This window comes from Melospiza georgiana, chromosome 18, assembly GCF_028018845.1.
Source record: "Melospiza georgiana isolate bMelGeo1 chromosome 18, bMelGeo1.pri, whole genome shotgun sequence".
NCBI classification, from domain to species: Eukaryota; Metazoa; Chordata; class Aves; order Passeriformes; family Passerellidae; genus Melospiza; species Melospiza georgiana.
Genome location: NC_080447.1, coordinates 3,510,466 through 3,531,774, shown reverse-complemented (window position 1 = coordinate 3,531,774; position 21,309 = coordinate 3,510,466). Strand labels below are relative to the sequence as shown.

General features: G+C 42.2%; 1 protein-coding gene across 9 annotated transcripts in view; it reads left to right on the top strand.

Moving 5' to 3' along the window:
- Positions 1–21,309, top strand: part of ATXN2 (ataxin 2) — a 49,347-nt gene that overhangs the window by 19,423 nt on the left and 8,615 nt on the right. For 2 of the 9 annotated variants that reach the window (XM_058036620.1, XM_058036618.1), the window contains exons 8-20: positions 387–584; positions 1,087–1,265; positions 2,828–3,037; positions 5,199–5,381; positions 6,845–7,033; positions 7,798–7,905; positions 8,810–8,880; positions 9,555–9,862; positions 10,290–10,353; positions 10,470–10,622; positions 11,532–11,592; positions 13,492–13,676; positions 14,323–14,455. In XM_058036620.1, the coding sequence (XP_057892603.1) occupies positions 387–584; positions 1,087–1,265; positions 2,828–3,037; positions 5,199–5,381; positions 6,845–7,033; positions 7,798–7,905; positions 8,810–8,880; positions 9,555–9,862; positions 10,290–10,353; positions 10,470–10,622; positions 11,532–11,592; positions 13,492–13,676; positions 14,323–14,455 (2,042 nt within the window). Of the gene's footprint in view, positions 1–386; positions 585–1,086; positions 1,266–2,827; positions 3,038–5,198; positions 5,382–6,844; positions 7,034–7,797; positions 7,906–8,809; positions 8,881–9,554; positions 9,863–10,289; positions 10,354–10,469; positions 10,623–11,531; positions 11,599–13,491; positions 13,677–14,322; positions 14,456–21,309 lie in introns of all 9 variants that reach the window. The other 7 variants (XM_058036619.1, XM_058036617.1, XM_058036621.1 and 4 more) reach the window with 6 other exon arrangements.

Sequence of the window (21,309 nt, the reverse complement as noted above, 5' to 3'; positions counted from 1 at the left end):
GCTCAAAAAAAATTCAAATTTGGGCTCTTGGAGTAGTTTCTTATGTAAACAGCAGTCTGAGGCTTTTTATTCCTGATGTTCTCAACCATGTTAAAAGTTGGAGGCTTTGCACAGCTTTAGGGGCTGGGGATTTTACAAATCCTGTGGAAAAGTTCTACACCCTGTCCTCAGCTCTCTAAGCAGGTAAATGACCCTGAATTTGTCCATGATATCAAACCAGCCCAGGAATTTTATATTAAAAAACAGACAGCAAGTCTACTGGCTTAGGAGCAAGATTTTTTTTTCCCCCTCTGACTCGGTTAGAACTAACACTGTGTGATTTTTGTAACTCCTTTGTGCTTTTGAATGCATTTCAGAGATTCTTTTCCTTTCCATTGTCTTTTTAGGGTGCCATTAGAAAGAGATAATTCAGAAGAGTTTTTAAAGCGGGAAGCCAGAGCAACTCAATTAGCAGAGGAAATTGAATCAAGTGCCCAATACAAAGCTCGGGTTGCCTTGGAAAATGATGAAAGGACAGAAGAAGAAAAATATACTGCTGTTCAGAGAAATGCTAATGAAAGAGAAGGACATGGTGTGAACACTAGGTACTTGAGTACACTATGAATAGTATTTTTATTTAAATTATGGAGGTATTTTGGTGCTGTAGCAGTTTGCTCATTGATACTGGGCTTTTTCAGCAGGCTTGATTAGGTTTGGAGCCTTGTGTAAACAATCCTGTGCTGCTTTTGGCACTCAGGCTGACTTGGACACCTCTGCCTGGCCCTGTATTATCTCTGTAGTGAAACAAACTTCCCCATTCTGACCTGTCACCGTGGTGAATTTGTCCCAGATTCCAGGAAGGGGCAGTGGTTTCGGTGTGTCCTGGAGAATTTCAGGCATTACTGCTAATCCTTCAGTGCTGTGGGCTCATAAAGTGGACTGTGTGGCCACTATCAAAAGCCAATTCATGAGGTGACTCTTGGGTCAACATCTGATACTATTTAGACTTTCCCCCTTGGCTTGATGGGAGAAAAAGAGAGAAAATGGGGAGCTTTTTGTTGCCTCTCAGTTGTGTCTCAGCACTGATAGAAATTTGGTGTGTTTCAGAGAAAATAAATACATTCCACCTGGACAGAGGAACAGAGATGTCCTGTCCTGGGGAAGTGGAAGACAAAACTCACCGAGGATGGGCCAGTCTGGATCAGGCCCACCCATCTCAAGGTCTGCATCCCACACTTCAGAATTCAGCCCTAACTCTGGAGCAGATCAGAGAGTAGTTAACGGAGGCAAGTATCTGAAATCTGAGTGTATGTACCTCATAAAACTGCAGAAAATCACCTCATTTTGTGTAGAAATGGTGTGGGATTGGTTTGTGTATTCCATAAACCAGGTTAGCATTCATCATTTAACACAGAGGTTGTGAGTTGGATTTGGGCTTAACTCACAAAGGAGCCCTGGTTGCACTGCTCTGTCTGTGGCTTTGCAGAGCAGAAATGTCATTTATCTTCCTCCTCAAACACCTTTGTCTTAGATGATGGTGCACTGTGTGGTTTTAAAGATGAAAAACTGCATCAGCACTGCAAAGCTCTGGGTGGAGGAGCAGCAGTGCTGACACCTGGTGAAAGGCAGTGGCAGGAGGAAGCTTCTCTTCCTTTCTGGAAAAGAATAAAGCCACTTCCTTGCCTTGATGAAAATGGGAGGGGAAAACAAAAACACTGTTAGAGAAAATGAATCCAAAGCCTTCCCTCCAAATGGGTATTTGAGTATTTTCTGCTGGACACATGGGAGGTATTTCTAACCAGGCACTGCATGGCAGCAATTGGTGTCCCAGAAGCCAAAAACATTTCTGGAGATGGGTTTCAGCAGTGGCCTGTCCTCAAGGCATTATTTGTAGAATTTAAAAACGCTATTATAATGAATTGCTGTGAATAAATGAAAAATACATAGTACTTGAGTGATCTATCTGGAGAGGGAGTCTGAGAAGCATCCAAAGGTAAGTGAGACTTCCTTTCTAAAGCCAGAGTCAGCTCTGTAAAGGATGGACAAACTGAGCCTTGCCCAAACAATGCTAACCTTGAAATTTGTCTGTAGTATTTGTGGTTTCTCTCACCCTATTCCTCTGCTGAATCAACATCATAGACCTAAAATATTCCGAATGGCTTGTAAATTCAATTAATTCTGCTTTGAAAACCATGAGCCCTATATCCTAGATTAAAATCCTCCATCAGTACCTCAGATAAGTGATAAAGGCATAAATGTCAGCATTCAGACACTGAACACCGCTGGTTTTTGTAAAGATCCAGCTCCTGGATGGATATTTACTCATCATTTGGTTTTTGTAAAGATCCAGCTCCTGGATAGATATTTACTCATCATTTGGTTTGAAAGTAGCAGTTTGTGTGGTCAGTACTGTTTGTGAACAGCTGTTTGAGAACCTCTGGTAGCTGTTAAGGACCTTGTGGAGTGCTGGGTGCTGTGGAGCATTGGTATGCCAGGCTAACAGATCAAACTTTGCTGTCTGTTCCTTAGTAGTGTTTGTAGATCCTAATTAACCCTTTGGGGAGCCTGTGACATTCACAACTTCAATTTGACCCCAAAAACCAAGGCAGACCTAACCCTGCAGAAACTTTTATCTCCTTAATTACCACCTCAATCCATCCCCAAAGGGTTAAACCACAGAAAAAAAAACCAAAAAAAAATCATTTTGTCATATTTTACTTTTTTTTTTTTTTTTAATAATTTCTGTTGCCCTCCCCTTCCCCCTTCCCCCAACACCCCAACCCCCCCCCCCCCCCATAATTTTTTTCTTTAGTTTTTATACTTTCCTTCATATCATTTGTTCTGTCAGGTGTTGCCTGGCCATCGCCTTGCCCATCTCCTTCCTCTCGCCCACCTTCTCGCTACCAGTCAGGTCCCAACTCTCTTCCACCTCGGGCAGCCACCCCTACACGGCCGCCCTCCAGGCCCCCCTCGCGGCCCTCCAGGCCCCCGTCTCACCCCTCTGCTCATGGTTCTCCAGCTCCTGTCTCTACTATGCCTAAACGCATGTCTTCAGAAGGTACAAATATACCACGATTTGTTTTCATGGTTTTTTCTTTTATTTTTTTATTTTTTTTTTAATTTTATTTTTTTTGTTTCGTCTTTGTTTAACTCCTCCGTGAGTTGTTGTTGACAAGTTGTTTTCATTTCTTTTGTTGTTTTGTTGTTTTTTTTTTTTCTCTTCATTACTTAACCTATAATTTGTGTTTAACTTTAGTTTATCAGACTATTTCTATTAACCTTTTGTTTTTATTTTGTTGGTGGTTTGTTGTTTTGTTTTTTGTTTTTTTCCTGTTTGTTTGATTTGAAGAGCTTTACAAAAACGAAAGAAAGCTGTGAAATTTCCCGAGTTTTGGTATGAAATTAAACTCAGCTTTGTAAACGCTGCTCAGTGTCTTAAATTAACCAACAGCAACATGCAGGACCTGATAACTTGATAACCTGAAAACTAGGGAGCATTTTTAGGACTATTAATTTGTATAAAATACCAATTTAAATAAAATACCAATTTGTATAAAATACTAATTTATATAAAATACCATTTAAAAAAATACCAATTTATAAAAAAGACCAATTTATATAAAAGGCCAGTCTATATAAAATACCAATTTTAACACAATTATTCCACAAAACACATAACTAAATCATCGAATCACCTCTTGTAAACAACTAATGGTAATCATGCTAATAAAAATGCTGTATTCAGAGAAATCAACTGTAGAATGAGGTAGGATGAGCTGCTTTAAAGGTGAATTTGTATGAAATGTTTATTCAGGACTATAAATCAGCTCCCTAGCAGTCAGTAATATGCAACGAAAGGCTGACCTGTGAGTCTTTGGTAGCTGTGTGTGGAATTATCCCAACTAAATATGTCCTGGGAGGGTGCAGTAAGGAACGTGGTTTATTATTTTTATTTCAAGTGCATTTAAACTCTGCACAACATGGTGTAGCAAGCCTAAAAAATGCAAAGTAGTTGTACTGAACTCCCTGGAAACCTGCAGTGGGTGCTGTACCTGACTCCACTGGAGCCATGGGAGAGAGAGGAATGATCCCTGAGACTCAGCAGGAGCACTGGGAAATGCTCCTGACCAAAAAGTGGGGGGTAGCCACATCTGTCTGGCCTACTGTCCATTTATTGTGGGTTTTTTGTGGAGTAAGGAACTGAGAATCCACCTGCAAACTGAATTATTTCTTAGCACTTGTGGTTGGTTTGGCAGGCATGCAGTGAACTGGGAAATGTGTGTTTAAAATATTCACCTGTGTGAGATTTGCATTGAAGTGGACTTGAGATTCATGGTTAAAATAGAGGCTGACATTTAAAGATTTATGTAACCAGGAAAGGTACTTGGTATTTTAGAAGTTTTTTTGAAACCTAAAAGCCATTATCTGAACTTGACCCTGTTACTGACCTGTGTTAAAAAGGAGCTGCAATCAGCCAGATTCTGTTCACACACAGTTTTTCCTTTTGAATATCAACATTTGAGTCTAATCCTGTAAAGAAAATGTTTATTAGTATGTTATAATTGTATTGCTGCTTAGATTTGAGCATATAACCATGGTGTGGTGGCTGTGCAGAACTCCTGTACTCACTTATGACTTTGGCTTCTGGTGTTAAACATGCATGACTTGAACCTTGGGATAACAATCCCTTGTTTAGTTGCAATTTTTGCTGACTTGTAAATGAATTGTGACCTGCTGCAGGCAATTGAGCCTGGCTGCAGAGAATGCTCTGCTGAAATTCCCCAAGAGCATTGGTCAGCCAGTGGTGGGATCACTATAAATGGTTGGGATCGCTGAGCACCTGACAAAAACACTGGGAATTCTTTATTTTCTGGAAAAATGTTTGATAGCCTGGAACTGTGCTTATCCAGGGGCAGCTGCACCACTTTGCGGCTTGGCAGCAGTGGATGCTTGGATTGAAATATTTTAAATCCAGACCTTGCACACCTGTTTCAGTGCTGATAAAACCTCAGAACACCCAGGAGCTGCCCTGGGGAGGTGATGAGCTTGGCAGCTTGGCTGAACCAATGCCTTGGCCTTTTCAAGATATCATTGCCAATTTTATTGCTGCTTTGTTGAGAGTTTTAAGATGAAATGCAATTTGAAGAAGAGATATATTTGAGTTTCCTGTGGTGAACATCAAGGACTTATTGTGTGGGGTTGTCTTTTTTTCCCCTCAGGGCCTCCACGGATGTCTCCAAAGGCTCAACGGCACCCTCGAGGTCACAGAGTCTCTACTGGTAGGGGTACAATTTCAAGTGGCTTAGAATTTGTATCTCATAATGCACCTGGGGAAGCATCTACTGCTGCAGTGGCACGAGGCAGCCCTTCAGGTGGGACGTGGTCATCAGTTGTCAGTGGGGGTAGGTAAAGCTTGGCTTATTGCAGATGGCTTGCAGGGGGATCCTTAGAGTGGGAATCTTGCCTTTTCCAGGCAATTCAGGCTCTGAATAATCATTTTCCAGGCAATTCAGGCTCTGAATAATCAAATATTGGGTTAAGGTTGGAGTGGGGATGTTCCCAGCTAGCTGAGTGAGAGTTGGTGCAATATTGTCCTAACTGTAGAGTCAGGTGTGGAGAGAAAGGAAGGAAAAGTGTGGGAATTAGTTGTTGAAAGAATTCATTTTTAGGGGATTCGTTGGAGGAGTTAGAGATTTGCCACTGCATCCCTGAGTTTGGTTATGGCAGCGTGGCTGGATTGTGGTTTACAAATGAAGGAGGTGTTTGGGTAGAGGTTTTTGGTGTTAAAAGATGAATTGATACTCAAGTTCAGTTGGATGTACTTCTCCTTCAAAATGTACATGGATTTGAAGTGGTGATGTTGTTCTTGGCTGCTGTAGGAGCAGTTATAGTGAGTGTTATTTTTAATCTGTTAATATCTTTTTTTTTTTTATATTTGACTTAAAGCTCAGTCTTGTGCCACAGGTCTAGTCTGGAGCTCTTGAGTTGAGGCCATGTTCTGGTGGGCTGTCAGGAGCTGAGTGTTTCCTTGAGGGCAAGAGAGCAACAGTTTGGTCCTTTTTGGGTATTTTTAGCAGTGCAGGATTCTAGAGGAGCATAGAGAACACATTTCTCAGAAAGAAGGTATAAATTAGACCCACACAGGCTTGTTGCCTCGTGGAAAAAACTTCAACTCTTCTATTGTGGCATTATTTGTGATTCACCTTCCCTGTTTATATATTATTAACATGCAAGTAGGACTGTTAAACCACTTACCTGCCTGTCTGCTCACTCACTGGGAGTTAATATATGACAAAAAGCACAAGTGGGATGAGCAGGAAGCAGGAGCTACAATTTGCTGTCCAAAGAATACCCAACTTTCCTTGCTGCTTTAACACGGGGGCAAAAATATACCTAAAAACTCTCTTTTTTCAATAGGCTGTGTTGTTTTTTTTCCAGCTGGCAAACCTCCAAGAGAGGACACTGTAAAATGGATGTGTTTTTTCAGCCCTCTTAAAAAATATTTTACATCTCTTTGTGTGGAGACCTGACCACCTTTTGTGTTCTGCCTGAAACTGGGTTAATGTGAGCTGGTGTAGTTGCACTGCTGGGGATTTGGGGAAGCATTTTGCAGATTCTTGCTGGAATTAGAGGGCAGGGATAAATTTTGGGGGACAATCTGCAGAGAAATCACCCCATTCTCTATGAAATGCTGTGCTGTAAAGAACTAGGAGATGTGCCTGAAAGGTAAACAGGTTCTCAGTTACCACATAATATCTCACCAAGTATTTCAAAGCATGTTTTGTAGCCATTTTTAAAACTAAAACAAACTGCTGAGCAGATGGGGAAGCTCATCCTATAACTGCTTTTTCCTGTTTGTTTCTAGTTCCGAGATTATCCCCTAAAACACACAGGCCTAGGTCTCCAAGGCAGAGCAGCACTCCCATGGGACCAGCTCTGCCTTCTCCTCAGCCTGGTACAATTCCCACTGAATCTGTTGCCATGCCTGTTCCAGCTGCCTCTCCTACACCTGCCAGCCCTGCATCCAACAGAGCAGTCACCCCCTCCAATGAAGGTAAGTGCCCCTCACTGCCTTGCAAATGCAATTTTTTGCATTTCCCTAATTCCTGACAAGAAATGTGCCCCCCAGGCAGGAGCACAGCTGCTTGCTGAATCACAGGAAAACTTGGGATACATTGAATTTTACTGTGAGTTCCCATTTCTCCAGCTTTAAATTAAGGTTGGAGAGAGGCTTTTTGACTCTATGTTTAGTTTCTTATGCCCTTAAGGAATATGGGTTTATAGATGTCTGACTTAATTTTTTTTAATATTTAATTTTTTTTTCTTAATTTTTTTAAGAGGATTTCTTTTTCCAAACTGAATTTTTGCCTCTTTTTTAAGTCAAAGAAAACACAGGCAACTGGTTTCAAGCACAGCAAAAGGAATGGGGAAAAAAAAAACATTCAGGAGCACAGTCAAATATCTAAGAACTCTCAAATCTTTGTAGCATTCTGTATGAAGAGCTTGGACTGCTGAAAATAATTGGCTCTAAGTTTATAATTTGTTCAGTGTGGTTAAGGTTTTGTGTATGATGAGAGGGATGAGTTTAATTGGGTTTTTTTTCATTAGACAGTGGGGTGGGGAAGGAGGATGAGGGAGGGTGATCCTCCAGGCACCAACTTGGTAGCAGAAAATGTCTAAAGGTTTTAAGGTTTTTTAACCTTTTAAAAGGTTTTTCAAGCTAAAAAAGGTTAAATCTCTCCCATTTCTCTCTTGTCTTCTCTCTTTGGTCAGTTGGAGTTGTGTGTAAAAGAATAACTTTGGCAATTTCTTTTCCAGCTAAAGATACAAGGCTTCAGGACCAGAGGCAAAATTCTGCAACTGGAAACAAGGAGAATATAAAGCCAAGTGAGACTTCTCCTAGTTTTTCTAAACCTGAAAACAAAGGTTTGTATCCAAAGCTTTCATGTACTGGAGTGATGTAGGCATTGTGCACACTAAACCTGCTCTCCTGGCTGCTTTAGTTGGCATTTTAAGGAAGGCTTGGAGGCAGTCTGGTGTTCTACAGTGAAATTTGGTCATGCAGTTGTGAAGTGGCACTTTGAAATGTTGTTTGTGACTCATTCCATCAACACCAAATGTAGAGATGCTCATGTGGATGGTGTGATTTCACTTGTTTTTTTTTCTTTTTTTTCCTCCTTTCTTTCCCCTGCTCACAGAGCTGCTTTTTAGCTGCCTTTGGACTGAATATGTTTCTGCTTAGAGCTGTGCTCACAATACTTCTGAGCATCGTGGTCAGCAGAGCTTTTCTAACTGTGCTTTTCCTATTATGCCTCACATTTGTTTGTCTCTGTAGAGCTGTTTGTTCATTCAGTTCTCAAAAAAAAAAAAAAAAAAAAAAACCCAATCTTTTCATGTTGTTAAACTGAGAACCAGATTCATTAATTCTCTCATTGGAGAGACCTTTAGGATGAGTCCAGCCATAAAGCTCACCTTGGTCAGTGTTTCTCCTTCACTTGGTGTGTTTTGAAATGCTGGCACAGGCTGGGCTGGGGCTTTTGTTGCATGTTCTTTGTGTTCAGTGAGTTCTGCAGTCCCTGCACCTCGGGGCTTCTGCCTTGGTGTGGTGCATGAGAACTAAAGATAAATCAGTTATGTAATGCTCTGCTTTCACAGAGAATTTCTGTGTGCTCACACACATAGGTCATTGGATTCTACCAAATTAAAACCCAAAATAAGGGGCTGGATTTCATTTTTATATCTGCAGAACCATTATATTTCTGCAAACTTAGTGATGTGTATAAAATTTGTGTTAGGAATGCTTGGACAATGTTGATCTTGTGTTTGGCAGGTGTCTCTCCAATTGTTTCAGAGCATAGAAAACAGATTGATGATTTAAAGAAATTTAAGAATGACTTTAGGGTAAGTTTGTCTCTGTTGATGGTGTCATCATTCTCATGTGTATACAGATTATTTTAATGAATTGAACACACTGCCCATGTTAACAGGTCTTTATGCTTTTGCCTAATGTATGAAAATATCTGTAAGAATTCATGTTATGTATTGTAAAATCAATGCTGACTCTTGTTTGTACAATTGCCTAATGCACATAAATGTGAATATTGACTGCACTGAAAACAGGACTTGAAACCTGTTTGATCATTAGGCACAAATAATTATCTCACACTCCATATGGAGGAGCTGTTGCAAAATTAAATGAAGAGTTTTGCAGAGGAAAATTGAAGATGAATTCATATGACTTATTTCCTGGTTATAAGGGTTTATTAAATCAGGTTAGCTTTTCAAGAGGTGCTGTTAAATCACTCAGGGGATGAGTCCAGAGGGTTGTCTGGAGCTTTCCTGTCACTCCTTAATCAACACACAGGTCACTTGAGTGGCTCAGCAGCTCCTTACACAGTGCCAGCTTAAACACTGACAGTGCCCATGGATTTCTTTCCATGTAGAAATGGAAATGAGTGTTTTAAAAGGTCATTTCCCTTGTGGGACTGTGTTTTACTCTGTGTATGTGACAGCATTAGATGCTCTCTCCTGAGTTTTGTATCAATTTACTGAATATATCCCTTGGGTTTTTTCAGTTACAGTCCAGTTCCTCTTCAGATGCAGTGGATCAGCTGCTAAACAAAACCAGAGAAGGTGAAAAATCAAGAGATGTAGTTAAAGAAAAGACAGAATCCACCCCTAAAGAATCTATCATAGAAGCTGGCAGTAACACCAACTCCAGTGGTGGCAGTAGCAAACCCAACAGTCCCAGTATTTCTCCTTCCATGAGTAACAGCTCTGAGCAAAAGCGAGGGCCTGAGGTCACCTCCCAAGGTGTGCAGACATCTGGGCCTGGAAGTAAACAAGACAAAGAGGATAAAGAGGAGAAGAAGGATACTTCAGAGTGAGTAACCATGCCTTTTGGGAAAAGCACATCTTTATTAACAGCAGACCTTGTGTAGAAGTCATGGCTGGGTGACACATTGCTGGCTCTAGGTGCTGTGACACAGGAGGAACAACAGGGGAAGGGACTGCCCTGAAAGTCATCTCCTGACTCAGTGCAGAGCTCTGCTCCTGTTGATGCCTAGTTCACATCTAAGAGCTTATTTCAATGTTTTCCTGGCTCACATGAGCTGTGGTATCAACTGGAAAACTTTTGTGGTTAGTTGTAGTAAGTCCCTCAAGGAGAGTGGCTTTTTGCATGCCATGAGGTGTTTGACTTCTCAGAAATGTGACTCACAGGTGGAAATGAGGTGTTTCTTAAATGATTAATTGCAGATACTCCTGTAAAAGAATAAGGCCCAACTAAATTTTTTGTTCTTTATGTTTAGGCAAGTTAGAAAATCAACACTTAATCCCAATGCTAAAGAGTTCAACCCTCGATCTTTTGCTCAAGTAAGTGATTTGCTGCTATTTATCAATGCCTTTGAGTAGATCTTTATTGAACCAACGTTTTTTTGGAGGATACTCAACCTAACCCTGCCATATCCATTGCTCACCTCTGTTTGCAGCCGAAACCTTCTACTACACCAACCTCCCCTCGTCCTCAAGCTCAGCCCAGCCCCTCCATGGTGGGGCATCAGCAGCCAACCCCCGTGTACACTCAGCCTGTTTGTTTTGCACCAAATATGATGTACCCAGTTCCAGTGAGTCCAGGCGTGCAGGTAAAGTGCTGCAAACTCCTCAATGCTTCACTGAAATCCTCAGGAAGCTGAGCAGGGCTTAGGAGTCATAGAATGGGTTAGGAAGGACTTTAAAGATCAGTTTGTTGCAGCTTGGGAGCTGGGAGTTAAAGCAGTGAAATAGTGCAGCTTGTATTGCTCTTGTAAATATAAATCATGTTGTTGTTAAGTTTTGACTGTGTAAATACTGACTTTTCCCAGTGCTCCCCCAGTCTGGATGTTCAAATAATTCCAAACACTTGTAAATGCCAGCAGCCCACGTTTATTGTGGATCTGTGCAGGTTTCCTCCCAGTTCTCCAAGCATAGTCTCTCACTCTGCAACTGTTTCTTTGTTCCAGCTGTGTCCCCCTGGTTGTTGTAGGGATCACTGGGATTTCAAATTTAGCTCCATTATGGAATATCCAGGGGTGGAGGGGACCCACAAGGATCTTCATCCCAACTCCTGGCTCTGCACAGACACCCCAACAATGCCCCCTGTCCCTGAGAGCGTTGTCCAACCTCTCCTAGAGCTCTGGCAGCCTCAGGGCTGTTCCCATTCCCTGGGGAGCCTCTCAGTGCCCCAGCACCGTCTGGGGGAAGAACCTTTCTCTGATATTTCATCCTAACCCTCTCCTGAGTCAGCTTTATACCAGAAAGCTGCTGTGAGGCTGTCAGGGAGAGCCCAGTGCCTGCAGTAGCAGCAGTAGCATTCCTGGGCTGGTTGTTGCCAACCATCTGGTCTGAGTTGTGTGTCCGTGCAGACTCAATGTCACTGATCCAAGAAAATCTCATAGGTTAGGCAGAGTTCACTAAACCCTGTAGCAGAACACATCAAAGCTGAGTGGGGCCCCCATCCTAGCACACAATGAGTTTTTAAAGGAATATCATACCTTCAACTTGTTCTGTTTCAGCCTTTGTATCCTATTCCCATGACGCCCATGCCAGTGAACCAAGCCAAGACATATAGAGCAGGTAAAGGTGAGAATAATACTGCCTGTTTGGTTCTCAGTCTGCATGCAGCATGGCTAAATGACAAATGTTTGTGTGTTTTCTAATCCATGGCAATTTGGTTTCAATCAATATTTTAAATGCTATTTTTATTAAAGGGAAGTAAGTGGAAATACTAATGGATTTGTAGATAAACTAATTCAGCTAAAACATGCCAGGTTTGAGTAATGGGGGGTTGCTTGGTTTGGAATCTGATTTGACAAACAGGAAAACATCTCTGTTACTTGGAGCATTAGGGTGAGCTGATCATCTCCTGTATTTCATAAATATCACAGGTTTGTTTAAAGGGAATTTCTCTGCTGGTTTTCTGTACTGGTTTGCAGCAGTGCCCCAGTTGGTGCTTTATAGAAGGGTTTTTAACAAGATGCAGAGTCACTATTTCTCCAGAGTTTGCTGTGCTGCTCTCTGGAAAGAGCTGGTTCTAGTTTGTTCTTGTTCATTCCTGCTGCCCCAGTGACTGAGCAGCTGGACTAACAATGACAATGCCACGTTTTTAAGTGACCCCCGTGGCTGTGCAGTCATGGTGGGTGGTGGGGTGTTCCCTGTGCTGGGCAGGGCAGTGATGGAGCAGAAAGTGCTGCTCTTGTTCTTGTGCTGCTGTTCCAGGGCTGTAACTGTGCCCAGTGAATGCTTCTGCAGTGGCAGCAATGCTGCAGGACAGCAGCGCTGCAGCTCCAGGCACTGCAGGAGGAAATTGTTTCCTGCTGGTCAGAAACAAACAAGGGGCCTTTATCAGCCTAGGGGAGACAAAACCCTGCAATGTATTTCTGTGTTAAAACACAGTAACTTCACTGTGGCCTCACCCCTGAAATCTCCTGGTTAGTAACACTGTTTTAATCAGAAATACCTTGCTGAGGGCTCCCTTGCTGGGCGAGGCACCTCCAATTCTGAGTTCCTTTTAAAGTTCCAATATTTCCTGCATATCCATCTGTGTGCAGCACAGCCCTGTGGGAGCTGCCTGGGTTGCAGCTCTGTGCCTTTACTCAGTTCAAGTTGCCTCCTGTATTTACTTCTTTCTGTTGTTGATCTGCAGTGTAAATAAAATCATCGAGTGAATTTACGGATGTTTTCAACATTTCCTTCTCCTCTCCCTAAGAGGTTGCCCCTGCAGTGGAGTTTAGAGGAGCTTGAGGCAGCTCAGTTAATAGTTGCAGGAAGCTGGAGCTCTCCTGGAGCTCCCATGCCTGTGCTTTATAGGCTGAATTAGTTTGTTCCGAGTGAGTTGGGTGTCACCTTCCCATGACAGCTCAAGTGATCCCACACTGCTCTGCTTTTTTCATCTTTCTTCCTTCTTAATTATTCCTACTCCTTATAGATTTTATCTCCCTCAGTGTTGTCTGTGACGTAAAATTTGCTTTCTGCTGCCCTGAGGGGTAGCACAGAGCTCAAAAGATGTGAAAACCTTGAGTTGTGGCTGGGTGGAGACCTTTATTGTGCTCTCCTCAGCCATAAGCACAAGTCATTTTAACATAAAGTATCAGATTTCCAGCTGATGGAACAGTGGCTGAGTTGTTCTCATAGAAGGTGAAAAAGCCTTTTAAAGGGGGCAGGATTAATTGGTTAATGTAGGAGTCCTGATATAACCTTTCTCTTCCACTTCTGATTCTGGTCAGTCTTTCTCTCCTTCACAAAAAAGGCAGGGCTGGGTTTGTGGCTATGTATATCCAGCCCAAAGGCAGTGATAAAATCATGTGTTTCCTGGAGAAATTCTTCTTCATTTTTAACAGAGCTCTAACCCATGGCTAAAGGTGTGGGGTGAGGATATTCCACATGGTCCCAGTAACATTTTTATAACGTAGAACCTTTCAGAAAGGTTTAATTTTTAACCTGTCTTTCTAACATGAGACAATCTTTGTTTTGCAGTACCAAATATGCCCCAGCAGCGGCAAGACCAACACCACCAGAGCACCATGATGCATCCTGCCTCAGCAGCAGGCCCTCCAATTGTAGCTACTCCACCTGCTTACTCTACACAATATGTTGCATATAGCCCCCAACAGTTTCCTAATCAGCCTCTTGTGCAGCATGTGCCACACTACCAATCTCAGGTAAGAGTCCTTTCCATGCTCCTCATCAATCCAAGCACAAATAATGAAGTGGTTCAGAGCTAAATAACCCCCTTGTGTCCAGTCCTGAGTCACCCTGAAGAGTTTCTGTGTTCTGGAGCACACGTGGTGATCTTGGAATGTGCTTCAAAGCCTGTAACAAATTTTAAGGTCCTAATGAATTTTAATGTCCTAACGAATTTTAAGGTCAGTTTAGAAGTTGGCATTTATTATTGATATGGTTTTTTAGCTCTTTGAAGAGTTTCTTTAGGTCATGGCCAGCACATCTCCTGGTTAAGTGTTCTAAAAATAACTTAACTTGGTGGACTGCTCTTACTTCAAAGGCTATTCAATCTACATGTGTAATTGGATAAATGTATAAGCTTAATGCATTATTAGAGTGGCAAAAATTGGACATGCCAATGATTGCTGTCAGTTTCTAGCCCTTAAATTTTGGAAACAATTGGGACAATCCCAGCAGTGTGAAATCACAACAGTGAAATCACAACAGTGAAATCCTCAGCTCGCTCTGCTTTGAGCAAGGCCGAGCTGCCGCCCTTCAATCCCGACTGTTTAAATGACAAAAATTTCTTTGGAGTTAATTGTTAACCCAATTAACTGTGTGGTTTTTCCTCTGTTCTGCCTGCAGCATCCTCATGTTTATAGCCCTGTAATACAGGGCAACGCTAGGATGATGGCCCCACCAGCACACGCACAGCCGGGTTTAGTATCTTCCTCTGCAACACAGTACGGTGCGCATGAACAGACACATGCTATGTATGGTAGGAAACGTTTTGTGTTATATGTAACTTTTTAAGTCCTTACCTTGTGCAGGGGATGTATTTAATCTCAGCCTTCCAACGTGGGTATCTCAGTAGATGTGGTTTATATTTCATAAAATGATGATGATGATGAGCAGAGCATTTGAAAACTGAGCCAGCTGGTTCAAATGAAAACTCAAGTGTGCTGATTTCGGTAGGATGCCAGTGACCAAGATGAGATTTCAACCTGGGAGCTGCTAAAGAATATCTGCTGAAAGAAGTTTGTTCAAGTTCTCTTGATGCTCTTGATACATCATCCCTTGTTTGTTCCTTGATTATAATTAGTACTTGTTTTATTGCAAGGTTATGACCTCAGTTTCAAACTTGACTTTAGTTCTGGCAACTAGTGAAATGCTGTCTTTATGATACTACTGGCATTATTAACAGTATGAACACTGCTGTTTAAGCAAAATAAACCATGTGTTGCTTACCTTTCTCATTTGGTAAGTCAAGAATAAGTAAATGCAACAGCTCATGTATTGCTCTCACTTGGACAATTAGTCTCTAGCATTATCAGATGGGCATTTTTCACTCACAGTGAAGTGCTGAAAATGTGGGTTACCTTGTGACAAAAGTAAAATGTGCAAGAACTTTCTAAAGCATTATAAATGTATGATAAATCAAGGCCCAATTTGGAGGAAAAAGAGCTCACTGCAAAACATGCTATTGAAAGAGGTAGAGTCAAGGTTGTTTAAGGCTTGGAAATTGTCATAAAATGTCAAAACAGCAGATGGTCTCTTGAAAACATGGCATTTCAATACTTGTTATAGCATCTGAGGAGAAGTTTTATTGGGTCACATATATTATTGACTTAGATTCTAATAAAAGATTTTCTGTACCTTTAGACATCTTTGTATGTTTTCGGGTGCTTAGTTTTACACTGCTACTTAATGGAAGTCCATGACATGTCATGAAAACTTACAGAGAATCTGGAGTTTAGTGGGAAATTAATTCTGATTTTAAGAGGTGTCTTACCCATCTGAAAACATCTTGTCAGCTCTCTGCAGTGGTGTGGTAACAGAGTTAAGAAACAAAAATAACTTATTTTGATGCTCAGAGGAAGAACATTTGAGCTCATTTGTGCTGAAGCTGAAATGGAAGTTACTTGTAGAGATTAATCTTTCTCTCACAGGTCCTTGCTAATTGTATTACTTTGATCTTTTCAACTCTTGTGCTTGAGGTGTCCATGTAAACAGATCTTCTGTTTGCTTTTTCATTAGATTAAATAGAATTCCGATAAAGAGAATGATCAAAGGCTTTCAGACCTTTATTGGTGAAAACCCTCCTCTCAAATTCTAATTAAAATAAAACCAAACATGAGATAATCTGAGATTTGATTCAGAATGGTTGCATGTGACTTTCTAGCAATTTCCCATTGTGCACCATCCTTATCTTCTGTGATCAGTGGGTTCTGCAGTACAAGCCTGTTGCCTTGCTTGGCTTTGATCAGATGTCTGTATAGGTTTTTTTCACTGATATTCTAACTTACAACTGTTAGATCTCATTTTGTGTTGGTTTTGCAGCTTGTCTGTTGTAGATATGTGACTACCTGCCAGTGCAAACAACTAAGTTGGGTCAAACTTGAGAATTCTTTGGTATTTCCTGCCATGTAATTAAATATTACTTTCCCAAGAGCACCTAATTTAACAGAAATGGCCTGTCCTCCTGTGTTCTTTCAAGTAGCTGCTTGGTGACTCTTCTAAATATTCTCCCACCTTCCAGTAAATGATGGAGTGCTTGAAATTTTTCTTACTGAAACCACTGAACCCAAGAGGATCATGAACTCCATGTGACAGACCTTTTCTAAGGGTGTGTTCTTGCCCCTGTGCAGACGTGTTCAGTGAGCACGAACTGTCTCAAATGTACCCTTCACCTTCCAAGGTGACAGTGACACATGGAATGACTCCTGATGTTCTGCAGCAGCCTCTCAATTCACATTTTTGCAAGGCTTGCATGTGCTGAGTGCCTGAAGACCTGGCCCAGATAGACTGTGCTTCCTCAAAGTGTGTCCAGCTGTATTGTGTCCACTTCAGCTTCCATTTATCCATGTGTGGGGAAAGGCAGGAATGCCAGAGGTGACCAATCTGAGCTGCTCATGGAGCTAAAGAACATCATGCTGGAATTGTTCACATCTGACTGAGTGACTATGAGAAAATACCCATAACTTATGTGCTGTCTATTGGGAATCTTAAGTTTACCCACATTTGAACTAAATATACCTGTGCATTTTGATTCTGGTCCTCTCTTTAAAAATAATTTGAAAGTACAGAATAACAACTTCCTGAGAAACAACCACCGCTGCTGCTTTTGATTTTGCTCAAACAATTTCCTTTTTGGCTCTTAAAAATTGCTATCTGATTCTTAAAAGATACATTATTACTTAATTTTAGCACTGATATCAGGATTCAGTGGGGCCACACTGCCCTTTTAACCCTTCAAGGTACTGGTGCTTGCTTTGAGTTATTCCTGCAAAATTCACTCAGTTTTTCTCCTGCATATGTGGTAGAGAGAAGATGTCTGCAAGAACTACTGTGCTGAGACCTGGGGGTTGGGGGGAAACTGCTTATCAAGTGTTCCTAAGGTGTGAAATGTTTTCTGGTAAGATCTGAAACTCCACCTTCACTAATGGTTTGGGACGAGTTGAAAATCTGTGGCAAATAGTAACAGCCTGACAGCCAAGAGAAAATCCTGTTGATTTAAGGGAGCCACCCTCACTGCCAGAATTTTGGGGTTGTTTTCCTTCCTGTCTTGTGAAGAGATAGCTGAATCCAAATTACATGCAGTGAGCTACACTTGGTGATAAGCACTCTTCCATTTTAAAGAAAAGTACTTTTGTCTGATGCTGTTGAATGGGATATTCCTGCACTTCTGGGATTTCCTTGCCAGTTCACAGTGTCGCAACCCCGCTGTTGCCAAGAGAGAGAAGCAGAGCTGCCTGGTCCCAGTAACCCCAGCCAAAGACAGGACAGAGGAGTGTTCATATCTCTGGGGTTTTCCCCTCAAAATGGGGAAGGACAAAGTCCAAACAACTTTCATCCCAGCCAGACGATAACAACGTCTGTGACACTTCAGCTGCGGAGCCACCATGTCCAGGAGAGTTTGAGATGTGACACCTTTGCCTGGAAATGTGACACACAGCCCACCTGGAGGTGTCATCCTTCCCCTGCTCAGCTGCACCTTGGGTTCAGGAGGTTCTGTGTCTGTCTGGCAGCTCTGGCTCGGGGTGGCCTCCCAGTCCTGTCCTTGGGCTGCTGGAGTTTGCTGGCCACGGTCCCAGTTTGGCTCCTGTGTCACACAAAGCCCAGGCCAGGCTTCTGCTGCTGGTAGAGAATTTGGTTGCCAAGTAGAGGGTGGATCTGTCCATTCCTGTGACAACGAACTTGTGGTAGTTTTCTGTGTGGCTGATTTGTTTCCAGATAATTGGAGTCCTCTGAAAAACTCAACTTTTGTGTTTAAGAACTTGTGTAAAACCAGACCTTGGTTTTACACAGATGCATTTCCTGTTTTTTGTGCTCTCATTCCTGTCCCTGTTCTCCCTTCCCTTTTCCCCTTGTGCTATGTTTTACTGGTCTGGTGTTGTCTCTAACTTTGTCTGGTTTCTGTCTCAGCAGTAGAGTAAATTCTATTCCCCTGGTAGTACAATGGTGGATATAATATAAACTTCAGAGGATTCTCCAGGGACTAAGAGTGAACCAGTCACCAAAATTGTCTTGGAACTGTTCAGAATGGCAGTGCTATAGCTGAAAAAGCAAGGGCCAGTTTCTGCTCTAGTGTTAATTGCATTTTAACCTTCTTGTTACAGTGGACAGTAACAGACCATGAATTGACATTAAGTTTCTCTTTGTGTTAATGAAGAACTGCAGACCTCAGTGTCAGAGTTAAGAAGGAAGGCTTACTCAGACTTGTGTTTCATCTCCACTCATTTGTAAAACAAAATATGTAGCTCTAATAGCAGCTAAGTGAATAAAAATATCTGCATGGTTCTAGAGTCTTCAAAAAAGAATTAAAAAAAAATTAAAACTGACACTGACCTTTCCAGAAGATGGGAAGTATGCACGTGGCAAGAGGCTAATTTACCTTTCTATTTCCCAAATTCAGCATGTCCCAAAATACCATACAGCAAGGAGACAGGCCCTTCTTTCTACTTTGCCAGTGAGTTGGGTTTTTTGTACTAATTTTGATTGTACAGAAAAGCACTTTCTAAAGAACCACATGTTAAAGGAATGGGACCTGTTGAGGGAACAAGTTTCCTTGCACCAAACCAGGATGTGGAAAACGCAGGAAGGTTCCTCTCAGTGGGCAGGAATGGAGATTTATACAATCACAGGAAGCTAAGTTATTAAAATCTTCAAAAATTTATTTTGAATATGGAATAATCTCTGACTTCACTACCCAGTATTTTCATGTGCAGCTGGAAGTGGCCTCTAGAAATCCTTCCCTGTGAGGGTGCTGAGGCCCTGGCACAGGGTGCCCGGAGGAGCTGTGGCTGCTCCATCCTGGAGGTGTCCAAAGCCAGGCTGGATGGGGCTTGGAGCATCTGGGATAGTGGAAGGTGTCCCTGCTCTGACAGGGGGTGGCACTGGATGGTCTTGGAGGTCCCTTCCCACCCAAACCACTCTGTGATTCTGTAGCTTCTGTTTAAACCTGTGGGAGCTGCCTTGCTCCCTTTCATGAGCCCACCAGGATTTTTACACCTGATGAGTTCCCAGCTTCCTAAAAGGAGAAGCAACCTTGGGTGTCATCCCTTTTAAAAGCCATGGCTCAAGTTCTGAGCCCCTGGGAGGAAATAACTCGAGCTGCAGCTGGGGTGGAGGAAATTTTCTGTAGAAATGCCACTGAAGGAGTGCTGGGAACAACTTGTGGTGATCCTTGTGTGACAGGGATGAGATGAGGGCTCCTTGGGACTTTCTCAGTTCCATTCCCTGGCTCAGGTGGGGCTGTGGTGGCATCACTGGAGGCACTGGGACAGGATCTGGTGCTCTCTGGACACAGCAGCCTGATCCAGCTCATCCAGGAAAGGCAGAAAACTGCAAAATCCTGCCTTGTCTGCCCTGCCGGTGTTCAGCAGCTGCTTTGAGGAAGCTGAGGTTTGATTGAGGGGGGTGTTTGCAGGATGAACTCTCACCCAGGACATGGGAAAGGAGGAGTTGCAGTTTCAGGCTGTTTCTGTTCTTGCTCCTGTCCTGCTGTGGCACTTGTTGCTGTGTCTGTCTGTCAGTCTGTGCAGCCCATGCCAGGCACTCTCCTGGTTTGGTTTTTTTTTTGTTTTGTTTTTTTTTTTTTTTTTTTGCATTAGCTCATGCAAGAGGGATGTGAGAAAAAGCATTTGTTCTCCAAAAAATCTCCTCTGGAGCAGGTTTGCTGTGTTTCTTGTGCCACACTGGTTGTGCCTGGGTGGGGGCTGTAGGATGCTGCCCTGGGCTGTGTTCATGCCCCTTGGTTTGGTGCACTGAAATTACTTCAATCACCTCGTTCCTTTCTTGGATTATCTTTGAAGTCAAGTCCACTCTACCTGTGTAAAATGACTTCTTGAAATGTTTGTATGATGAAAGAAACATTTGCTATTTCTTTGCTTCCTACCATTCAGGTCTTTTAAATGTAGTTATCCTCACCATCTTACTGGCTCTGGCAATGGTTTTGAGGTTTGTTCACTGGTCAGTTCTTGAAAATAGGCTCTTCAGTGCATCTTTGGGCCATGACCAACACTGACCACCATTGGCACCATTGAAATTCCAGGGAAAAAAACAAAATTACAAAATGCCACGATGTGGTTTCACATATTCCCTTGTAGCTGGGAGTTCTGCTTGATTTCTGCTGCTCTGACCTCTTCTGATTTCAGCTCCTTCTGTGGCTTCTGTGGCTGACTGCTTCTTGTTTGCTCTCAGAAATGGGGTGCAGTTCTGTAGGGTTGCATTCAGTAATTCAATCCCTGTGATGTTTTTCTCCCATCCCGTGACTGAGTCCCTCCCCTCCCCGTGTCCCTGCCAGCTCAGTGCAGTGAAATATCTCACATTAGAGCCAGTTTGATTAGAAAGCTGCAGAAGTGAAGCAGGGCAGCCCAGGCAGAGGAATTTAAGGCATAAAGGCACAGAAACCCAGTGTATTTGTGCTGGAGAGAGCTGAGGTGACTTGCAGCAAGGTGTGTCCTTTCCTAGAGCTTATTCTCAGATAATAGGTGGCCATTTGAAAAATCTCCAGAATACTGACAACTGGGGGAAATGTTGGATAATGGGTCTTTTATTTTTTATTTTTTTTTTTCACCTCATGTCGTGTCTTATTTGCTGTTAATTTGTGTAGTGAGCTGTTTTGATGAGCAGGCAAAAATTCCTTTTAAAAATCCCAGGGAAAGTGCTTTAGTTCAGGTGAATTTTTCATGACTTTTACAAGACTCCTTTGACAGCCCTGCTGGTCTCAGAGATTTCATTGGCTTGGCAGGAATTACTTGCACTAACTAAACATGAAAAGCCATTTACACTGCTGGAGTTGGAGTCTGAGCTCTGGTTTTGAGCTGGGAATGCATTTCAGACCTGCTGAGTCGTCCTTGGTTTGTGTGCAGGGACTGGCCAGGATGTGAAGAAGTGCCCAGATAACATTTTCTGAAAAGCATTTTTAATATTACTATTAAAACATAATTTGCAGCAGCATCTGAAGTGGTTTTAAGCTTTATAAATTTGGCCATTAGGGTGACCTACTAAAGACAAAACGAAGGAGAGGAGAAATTGAAAATTAAATATTTTCATTATACAAAAATCCAGTGCTTCAAATCCAAAGCTGTGGATAAAATATTAGGTGGTTTTGGAAGAGCTGCCACTAAG